At 30.9% G+C, this 10,931-nt stretch overlaps 3 protein-coding genes across 3 annotated transcripts; 1 reads left to right on the forward strand and 2 right to left on the reverse strand.

Annotated features, from left to right (window-relative positions):
- Positions 1–919: 919 nt before the first annotated feature.
- On the forward strand, positions 920–1,627 carry LOC125835539 (agamous-like MADS-box protein AGL80). The gene has a single exon (XM_049514662.1). It carries the CDS (start codon positions 920–922, stop codon positions 1,625–1,627), a length of 708 nt encoding a protein of 235 aa, XP_049370619.1.
- A 4,139-nt stretch (positions 1,628–5,766) lies between these two features.
- On the reverse strand, positions 5,767–7,318 carry LOC125835451 (anthocyanidin 3-O-glucosyltransferase 2-like). Its single transcript, XM_049514577.1, has one exon. It carries the CDS (start codon positions 7,284–7,286, stop codon positions 5,859–5,861), a length of 1,428 nt encoding a protein of 475 aa, XP_049370534.1. The 5' UTR covers positions 7,287–7,318; the 3' UTR covers positions 5,767–5,858.
- A 1,307-nt stretch (positions 7,319–8,625) lies between these two features.
- Positions 8,626–9,473, reverse strand: LOC125835514 (uncharacterized). Its single transcript, XM_049514647.1, has 2 exons — positions 9,069–9,473; positions 8,626–8,974 (listed from the first exon to the last, which is right to left on the reverse strand). Exons 1-2 carry the CDS (start codon positions 9,462–9,464, stop codon positions 8,858–8,860), a joined length of 513 nt encoding a protein of 170 aa, XP_049370604.1. The 5' UTR covers positions 9,465–9,473; the 3' UTR covers positions 8,626–8,857.
- Between the last annotated feature and the right edge of the window lie 1,458 nt (positions 9,474–10,931).

A 10,931-nucleotide genomic window follows, 5' to 3' on the forward strand; every position in this document is an offset into this window, starting at 1 on the left:
AAATTTAGGTGTGTCTCTGAGATTTCGGGCATAGTCTAGAGGGTACTTATATCTTATCCCATTTAGTTTTTAATATAATTGAATACTATTCTAAAATGAAATAAAATTCTATTTTTCTTTCCTCAATATCTATAAACACAATAGTCTGGTAGGTGTCTTGTGTAATTATTTTATGTACAAATTTGCCTTGAAACTAATTTAGAAATATTTTTAATGTAAAAAAACACTAAAATTTGAGCTTGATTTGATTTTTAATATAATTGAATCACTATAAAATTTCTACTACATATAGTTTCTTCCAAAATTGGAAAAAAATATAATGTGCTTTTATAAGCACTACAACGATAATAATCATACACATATCTTCATTTAATATTCAAAAAGTATTTGAATTTTATTAATAATTAAATTAATTTGTATTATATTATTTAAATATTTTTAAAATTAATATTTCAAATTTGTTGGCCAATATTTCAATTTTTCACTTGTTTCAATATTTATCTTTTTACATTCATAAATTAAAATATACAAATTTTCAATCTTTCTTTAAAAAAATATTTGTTAATACTCTATGGCCATTTTTTATTGATAATACTTACTTAGATCTATATCAATTAAATTATTTCCTAATAAGAAAAGTTTGTCTCAAAAAGATTTGTTCAATATAAGACTAGAGTCATTACTATATTAATCTCAAGATGATGGAATCTAAATTGATATCAAATCTACCTTCATTTATTTTTATGCCAAAATAGTACCCATGACAACTAAGTATTCTCTAATACAAATTATTTGTACCCTATAAATAGGAGGCAGTTCTTAGCAAAGAAACACACACAACAACAATAAGAATAATAAATATATTTCATCCCCCATATCCTAATAAACACATTTCTCCTCCTCTTCCTCATTTTTAACCATGGTTAGAAAGAAAGTGAAGTTGGCTTTCATTGAAAATAACACTGAGAGGAGAGTCTCATATAGAAAACGTCAAAAAGAATTATTAACCAAGGCTCGTGAACTCAACAGTACCCTTTGCGATGTTGAATTGGCTACCTTCATCAATAGCCCTTACCACAAAAAATCAGAGGTGTTTTCAAATCATGAAGTTGCTACCAGCACCTTTACAAAGTTTGAGGATCTTCCAGAGATGGATAAATCAAAAAACATAACAGCACAAGAAGAACAAATCATGAAAAGGATCAACAAAATTGAGAATGAACTTGAGAAGGTAAGGAAGGAAAACAAGAAAATGGAGTTTACAAACCAGATGTATGGATTGTTGAATGGTGAAGAGATGCCCAACAGTATGCACCCAGAAGATCTCAGCGATCTCAGTTATGTGATCAATAAAAGCCTCAAACAGATAAATGACGCGATCAAAGCAAAAACTCACGAAGAGGGTTCTACATTGAATGCTCCTCAAACTATTGTTGGACCTATGGATTCTGGTGTGACCAGTTCTGACATGTCACGGGCTCCTCTTTTGGCCCCAGTTGATGCTCCAGTACTATCCGAGATTCCTCTTTTGGTTACATTTACTGTACCTAGTGGGACCAACTTCGAGAGGCCAAGGGCTCCTCTTAATTTGGTTCCTGTAACATCCAAGTTCTCAACAAGCTTTTAAGGAAACCCTTGTAACCTAAGGGGACTGGAAGTAGGCACCACATCGGTGTTCCGAACCAGTATAAAAACTCTCTGAGTCTTTTACTTACTACATTTACGCTTACCATATGCTGTTATACTAATCTGCAAGTGAGTTGACTGTCCCACACAGAAAGTCGACTAAAGAATTTTAATTCCCCCCCCCCCCCCGCCCCGCTTAACTTTCAAAGAGGAAGTTCAAAGTAAGGAAAACCTAGCTTCGTATCCATTCCGCGTCGTAGAGAGGGGTTTAATTATTTACCACGTTAGATGTCAAGACAGAAAACTCTGTATCCTCTCCATGACTTTGGGTATAATATAATTTTTTTAAAATAAAATTCAAACAATTAGGTGGTGGTGAACATCAATATGAAAATTAAATAGCCATCCTGCTGGGAGCAATATTGAGTGAGATCACTCTACCCAAACTGAAAAAGAGACAACTTATAGCTTTAATTTTCCTTATCCTATATTTGATTAATTAATCCGCACGACAAATATCGAACATGAATTACACGGTACTAATAATTTTCCAAGTATGAAAAATGCTTATTTTGATATAATAAAGAGAAAATGGTCAAATGCCCCCTTAATCTATATTCAGATTTTCAATTACACACTTAAACTTTACGAGAGTTCTATCATCCCTCTGAACTGTTTAAAAATGAAATAATTATACCCCTAAAAAGTCATAACCAGATCTATGGTGGCATGTGAGTTTCATGCTTTGACACTTCATTTATTTATTTATTTTTCAATTTTTATATTTCTTTACCATTTTCTTCTATATTCTTACCCATTCCTTCGAACACCCAAAGTACTTTCACCATTTTCACCATCACTAGAACACCATCAGTCCATGAAATTGAGTCTTTAAGAAAGGAAGGTGAATAATGATTTCAGACCTCATTCAGAGATATTCGGGTTTTGCTCATTTGAAACCTAAAAATCAAATTAAAAAAAAAAAGTGAAGGGGGGGGGGGGGGGGGGGAGAGAAGACGAATATGGCAGAATATTGCCATTAATGGTGGTCACTAAAGATAAACAATCCTCTCAAGGAAGATGAGGAGGAGGAGCTTACGATGTCCTCCACATCATCATCGATGATGACGATAATTTCGAAGAGGAAGCGACTGATTCTATGATAATTAATGGATTAAGGAGATTAATAGCGATAATTTTTAAGATATAGTTGATTGATTGAGATTTGAGATTGATAATTAAAGGATCTACTAGTAAAAAAAATAGTTTTTCAGTGGGTTCAATTGGATTTGAGGTAAACCCATATTGATTTTTCTCAAATCAGATCAAAAGTATCTTGGGGTGATATAAATATATGTAAATTTATCTACAATTGATTTAGGTTGATTGGTTTTGCAAGAGTTTTATATGATTTTAAAAATTTGTTTGGAATAACAATAGTGAATCCGGTGAAGATGCATGGTGGTGGCAGCAAGACTTAGAGGCGGTGAAAGATTTGGATATCTCTATTCTATTATATAGATGAGCCATGAGAAGGACGACTTATGACATTTTAGTAATTTTAACATCATTTAAGGGCAAAATAATAATTGTATAATTTATAGCCACAAAAAAATTCTAGAAGAATCCATACCTGTCTTAACTTTTGGTATGGGTCCATAAGGATATTATTGTAATTTTGTTAAAATGAAAAGTTTCTATTAGTTAACTTCTTATAAACAATAATAAATGCTAAGTTTGTTTTGACATATTTTAGAAAGAAAATTTTGAACTATTAAAAAAAAATGTGTTTCAGTCGTTAATATTTTGTTTGTAGAAATACTTTAAAGGATTATTGCGTAAACATATTTTTAATATTATGTTACATAATATGACCACTAAATTCGTATCTTGATTATTAAAATAGTCTTTAAAATGATGTATCAATATTTTTAAATTATTTTTAAAAAATATCAAATTTCGTGACTAAAAGAATGAACAATGTTTGACTATCAAGAAATTAATAATTTGATAATGTATTCATCGAAAGATTAAAAAATATAAATTTTCATTTCTATATAGGATATTTTCTTAATATCAAATATGATAAACTATTTAACAGAGAAAATTTGACAAGGAAAAAGTTTAACATTCAAATTCTAATGAATATTAAAATACAAACTAAAGAAAAATGAGTAGTTAGAAAATAAAGAAGAACAACAAAAGAAAATGTCAATAGAAAAAGACTTTGTTGAGAAATATAGAGAAAGAAAAAAACTTAAAAATAAATAAATTAGGAAAAACAACCTGAAAAAAAAGAGTATATTGGTTATTGTGTGAGGGTAAGATTTAGAGTTTTCTTTATGGCACGATATTAAGAGTGTAGTATCAAAGAAAATTAATTAATGTAATTTAGATTATAACATTATGATAATTGTTATTGTATATATAAATAAAGTTGCTTTCATGATTGTTTTTATTGTTGTGGAGTTAGAAATTAAATTTTTAATAAATACTTTCAATATTTAGAATATAACATTACGATAACTGTTATTGTATATAGAAATAAAGTTGCTTTCATGATTGTTTTTATTGTTGTGAAGTTAGAAATCAATTTTTTAAGTATTTCTCTATCGAAGACAGTAATAAAGTGTATCACAAAATTTATCGACAAAGCCAACTACAAACACAATATACTTAAGTTGAAGCAATAGAGATTTGAAAGACTTTAAATCGATCTTTATGAATTGGTTGGTCAATGATTAGTATTTTATCAGATGCAAAGTTTATGGTGCAAATATTACAAAATGAAGATAATAACATTATGGAAAATAGATGCCACTTGCGAATATATATGAAGATCGATGTACTTTTTCAAAGAGATCAACATTTTATATATTCCTCAAACACGAAATGTTTTAACTCATAATCTAATGCAATTCTCTATTTCCTTGCTGCATAGAATTGTTTAGAATACAACTTTCTCAATTTAGGTTGTAAACGACACATTTATGTCGTATGACCATTTGAAATAGATTATAAATTAATATATTGAAGTTGTTTACTAAAGAATAAAATAGTATAAAGTACAGAAATCTCATATATTTGGAGGCTAATTACATCATATCTGGGAAGTTTCCTCAATTACAAAAATCTCAATTTTTTCATTGCTCTCAAATACATTCCTTGGTTGTCCGATACATTGCAAATGACATATTACTTCAAGGGAGGGATGTATTCGAGAGGGGATAGGTATGTATCCGAGAGGGAATAGGTGTATCCGAAAGGAAATAAGGATGTATCCGAGAGAGGATTATAATATCTTAAGTTGTGAATTTATGTAATTTTTTATCTAGTTTGTTTATATTGATGGATAAGAAAGAAAACAAATAAGAAAAAGAAATAATTAAAAATGCATATATTTATTGAAAAAAGATATTAAAAATAAAGTTTTAATAATAGTTTTTGATGCTCACTACATACACTCATTATGCCAGCTAAGCATTCATGGAGGTAAATATTTCAGTTTTAAATAGTCAGGGGGTGATAGGACTCTTGTGAAATTTAAGTCTGTAGTTGGAGATCCGGATATACGCTGAGGGGGCATTTGGCTTTAATGTTTTAGTGAGGAGGAAATTATAGTGTAAGTGTTTATATTTTATTTTAAAAAAATCTATTTTATATTTATATACATGAACTTTTAAATGTTCTTCTATCCTTGCTATGTATTTTTTAACTAAACATTTTATATAATGACGCACAAAGCACAAATATGTTCACTAATTAATTATAATAACTGATAGTACTGGTGATTGTAACTGAGGGTGGTTGTTGTTATTGGTAAGTGGGACCATGGGGCTGGGGATGGGTGGCACGTAGTTGATAAAGGTAGGCAACAATGACGGTAGTTGATAATAGTGGGCAGTAACGATGATAGGTGATAATGGTGGATGATAACACAGTAACACTGAATGAACATAACTATGCGAATTTAGATCCATTAAGTGGTTTAAACATAAAAATGTGCACTTACTAATTAAGATCCTGAAACCAACGAACTTATGAAGCATTATAAAATTTCGCTTAAATATCTACTAAAAAGAAGAGCAATTTTAGATTATAACTTTATAATCGAAGGGACTAACTCCTTAATATCTTATCCTTCCCTCATGAGCTAGCTTTTGAGGTTAAGTTAGGCTCATGTGTCGTATCTTTACATACTCGACATTCATAAAAGAAAGCAATTAAGACCTTCAATTGGACGAATGGTCCTTAAACTCATTGATCAAACTCTCCAGAAAACAGTAAGATGATCCACCTTCTAACAAGGCCTTCCTGCTTTTGTCTTTCAGTTCTTCCATTTTCTTTCTGATACCATTCTTCTCCTCTGTACTATCCATCATCAGTCTCCTTATGGCATTCTCTATCTCCTCTGCTGTGACCAAAACCGGACTCTCACTCCGGTACTCCATCTTTATATCTACGGCTATCTCTAAATCAACCACCATCTCGAAAGCATTTACTTGCTGCTCTGCATACATAGGCCATGTTGCTATCGGAACTCCAAACCACAAGCTTTCCAGTATCGAATTCCAACCACAATGCGTTATGAATCCTCCAATCGACCTATGAGATAGCACCGCTACTTGAGGTGCCCATCCAATCACTTTCCCTCTATTCATAGTTCTTGTCAAGAAACCATCCGGCAACACTTGCTCCGGACGTGCAACATCGTCCGAAGCACCTATTTCACCCTTGCCCTGCGGCTGCCGTAATGACCACAAGAAACGGCAGCCGCTATGGTCAAGAGCTACTGCAATTTCCTTCAATTGTTCCTCGTTAAAGGAACCGTAGCTCCCGAAACAGAGGAACAATACAGAAGAATCTTGTTGCTCATCTAACCAGCTATTAATACTCTCATCCGGCTCTTGATTCAAGTTGATTATAGGCCCAATTGGGTATAAAGCAGGAACCCCATCATCGTTATCAAGGGATTTAATCGAATGAAGCTCGAGCTCAACAAAAGTGTTAATTATAATCCCTTTCGCTTGTCGTAACATTCGAGCAGTAGACAGAGGTAAGTGCAATCGGCCAATTTTATCCAACATGGCATTGGGCAAAACCTTAGCAGGAAGAGGATGGATGTAAGTCGAAACAGGAAGGAACGTATCCGAGTTTTTAAAATCGGAGATGTCACGATTGTGTTCATCTTTAAGTGTCTGTGCATAAAACATGAGTCCAAGAAAAGCAGCACTAGAAGTGAAGAACACATAGCTTGGTAAACCAAGCTCTGTTGCTACTTGTATCATTTTGTCACTAAACATGTCAACAATCACACCAACAAGTCGATTAGTACTACTAGTCTTCATGAAGTTTTGGATTATTGCATTTCTTACTAGTTCCTTCGAATTATTGAAGGTTTCAACAAGAAGAGCTTCTCGATTTGACAGATGGTTAGTTTGAGTTTGAGGAGAAGAAAGTTGCAAGAACTGCAGGCGTTGGTTCAACTGCGATTGATTTGTATAGGTATGAACTCGGGTTTCAATTGGAAGATCGATGACGAAGAAAGTAATTGAAAGCCAATTGACTCGGCTGATGAGTAATTTGCCAATTTCAACAGCAGCAACGAGGTGACCCATTCCTGGCCCTGGAATGAAAACTAGCTGCTTAGTGCTCTCCATGTTTCTTACTGATTGATCTACCACAACACTGATAATTTAAGTAGGTGTTTGATCATGAATTTTTTTTGCAATTTTTGAATAGCAAAAAAAATATGTTTTAATTTCAAATGACTTATAAAAAGTAAAATGAAATAGCTCTAATTTTTATATTAATATACCTAGACATAATAATTCCATAAAGGACGAAATCAGAAAATAGAAAAAGGCCAAAGGTGTTGTTGTCATTCAATTACGACCTCCATCTGGTATCGTGGATACATTGGAAGCCTGTAATCAACGGAAGCAGATAACCACAAAATGGATAGTATCTTTAGAGATTCATTTCTCTCTACCAACCATGGACGAAAAAATTATACCGTCAATTCATTTTTAGAAATATTTGTTTTTCTAGCCAGATAACAATAATGCTAAGTTATGTTTAGCCATAATTTTTTATTTTTTGGAAAATTAAATTGTGGTGAAATTTCAACATGTGTTTAACCATAATCTTGAAAAATATATCCCACTTTCTTTAAAAAAGACATGAAACATCGTATACTCATAAGTTTTAAACCATAAAAAACTACACATGAATTCAACACAAAATTTTCACTTTTATAATAAACCAGATAATACGACATTATCCAAACATCATAACACGATATTTTAATAAACACTACTTATAATTAATATAATTACCAGCTACTATAATTTATCAAATTATAATTAATTACAAAGATCTATCAATACCAAAAATAAATCATAACAATAGTACTCTTCTCCTATCTTTCATATTAGAGTTGTTGGCCAGAGTTAGCCATAGTGTTGTGGCTTCAAATATCTGGAGTTTGTTATTATGTCCGTTGGGATTAGTTGATATAGTGAACAATAGAGATATTACTTAGTAGACTATTATAAGGGATGAGGATTAAGTAGTTTAATTCTTAGATTGCATAAAATTGTAATCTAAATCATAGCTCGTGTTTAGTGGATGTATTGGTGAAAGCCTGAATGATAGATCATGTTATTTCCCTAGTAAAAATCGTGTGTTCTTTACTACTCTCTCCATTCCATATTAAGTTAATTTTTGAGGTGTTTCACACCCTTTAAGAAAAGTAGATTAAGACATAAATTGAATCTAATTTTCCATTTTTATCCTTATTAATTATTGTCAAATTTATGATTAAAATAACTAAATATTAATTAATCACTAATTCAAACTAATGAAGGATAAAATTAGAAGAACACTCTATAAATAATCTTAAAAACTGAACAATTAAATTAATTTGAAAAATAAAAAATACCTAAAAAATTAACATAATATGGAATAGAGCAGTATTACAAGCATCAAAATGGATATAATGTATAAAAATAGTTCAGATTCAAGAAATCATAATATTACAAGGACAGAGCCAGTAAGCTCCATCTTTTTTCTAGCAATCATAGTAGAATTGCTACATTACATTACTTAAACAAATGCACTCTTCAGCTACACATCTGCTGATTACAGTGAAAATTAAGGTATTACAAAGAAACAAGACAAATTTCTTGTTCTGCCCTTCCCTGTAAAATATTCAAACAACTTCTATGGTTCACAGAAGAGTGTTGTCAGTCAATAATTTGCAAAAATTAACATCACCTGTAGAATCTTTCTTCTTGTTCTTCTTCTTGAAATGCTTCGTAGCCGCTTTCAGTACCTTAACCCACCCCTGCACACAATAACATACTCTGCTTTATTCCTCATCTTGTTCTTTATTTTTATTTTTTATAAAAAAAAAAACAGAGAGTCGAGATTCGTATTACCTTTCGTGGGGTTTGAGTAGTCGAGGTGAGTTTAGAAGAAGAAGGTAGACGAGTAAAATCAAACGCCTTCTTCTTTCTCTTCTTGGATCTATGATACTCTCTCATTTTCTCTGTAACAGCATTAGACAACTTCCTCTTGATTTTTGCCGTAACTTTGTTGAAATTAGTACATCCTACCGAGACATCCTCATACGACAGCTTTCGAGATAAACCAGAGCTGAACCTCCGGTTAGACGCCGATGACAATGGTCTAGGTACTAGAGGAGACCAAATTGAACTCTGGGTATAATCGAAATCGAATGCTGAATTATCTGGAAATTTACAGAGCAGATCATTGGACATGGAACACTGCAAATGTTCAATGACCATCACCATTGGATATCCATAATTGTTCATATTGGTTTGTCTGAAATTGCTCAGATGAAATGGAAAAACAGAGGACCAATTTAAAAAGCACAGAAAGTAGCCGTTACAACATTCAGGGGACAAGGATTCCTCATAACTCCACGTGTCAAGATCATGTTCATATTCAGAATATCAGAGGTAAGTAAATCGGGTTTCCCTAAAAAAAGAAAAAAGTTGACTTGAATTTTTTTAAAAGTATATAATAATAATAATAAAAAAGTAAAATCTTGTAAGGTTAAATCAGGAAATTTAGAGCCCACTTGGATATGAAAAGTTTTTTCTTTCTAAAAAAAAATTTTGATTAGTTTTTTAAAGTGAATTTCCGGAAGTTGAAAATATTTTTCACTCATAAAACTTTTGTAAAAAAATGAAGTGAAATTTATTTTCGAATACTCCTTTTATCTCGGTTTATGTATTTTTTTTTTTGGAAAAGTAGTATTTTGATCCTCAAGTTATTGTTTTATTGCGATTTTAATCCTTGTGTTATAAGACTTACCACATTTGATCTTCAATTAATTAAAATGTGTTATTTTTGTCCCTTAAACAGTTAAACTAATGGATATTAAGAAGTTTTGATTAAAAACATTGAGTATTTAACAGAGACTCTACACAAACAAAAAGTTAGAGGCAAAATAATGCAATATCTTAGTATGATTCGTTTAATAAACAGGTGTGTAAATTGATTATTTCAACCTTCGAGGATAAGTATGTGTCAATGATGAGTGGACATTCATTGTGAAGCAAATGATAAAGTTATTGGGCATTATCACCATGAAATTGAGTAATATATTATCACAATACATATGCAATGTATACCAAAAGCAAAAAAAATAGGCAAATGTAAGTACATTAGGGCCTCACTAATCTCAAATAAAAAGATTCTCAAAGTAAATTAGATGTCCACTCCTAAAAGAAGATAAAAATTGAATTTAGTAGAAGTAAAAGGAAACCCAAAAATAAGTATTTATGTTTCTTTAGATAACAATCCTTAAATTTGTTAACTTTAAGGATTAAAATAACAAATTTTAATTTATTGAAGGTCAAATATGCTAAATCATACAATACAAGAACCAAAATTGCAATAAGGCAGTAACTTAAGGACCATAATTATTATTTTCCTTTCAAAATTCAACCTATGTAAACTTTGATCAATATTTTAAAATGTATTTTTTTCATTATATGGACAAATGACATGATAAAATTTACAGTTTATACTACTTTTAATATAGTTATTGATTATTAATTTTTAAAATATTGAGTTAATATATATAGTTCAATTTAGCTTCAAATATTAGTACTATTCTTCAACTTTAAAAATAGAAGAAGCACTATTTTTCAACTTCAAATATATATATTTTAAATATTGATCAAATCATATAGAGAAAATACATAATTACCCCATTCGACTATGACACTTTTTTTTAAAAAGACACTCAAATTTTATAAATACCCTAATAC

This window comes from Solanum verrucosum, unplaced genomic scaffold (assembly GCF_900185275.1).
Source record: "Solanum verrucosum unplaced genomic scaffold, falcon-dt-bn FXZP01000040.1, whole genome shotgun sequence".
NCBI classification, from domain to species: Eukaryota; Viridiplantae; Streptophyta; class Magnoliopsida; order Solanales; family Solanaceae; genus Solanum; species Solanum verrucosum.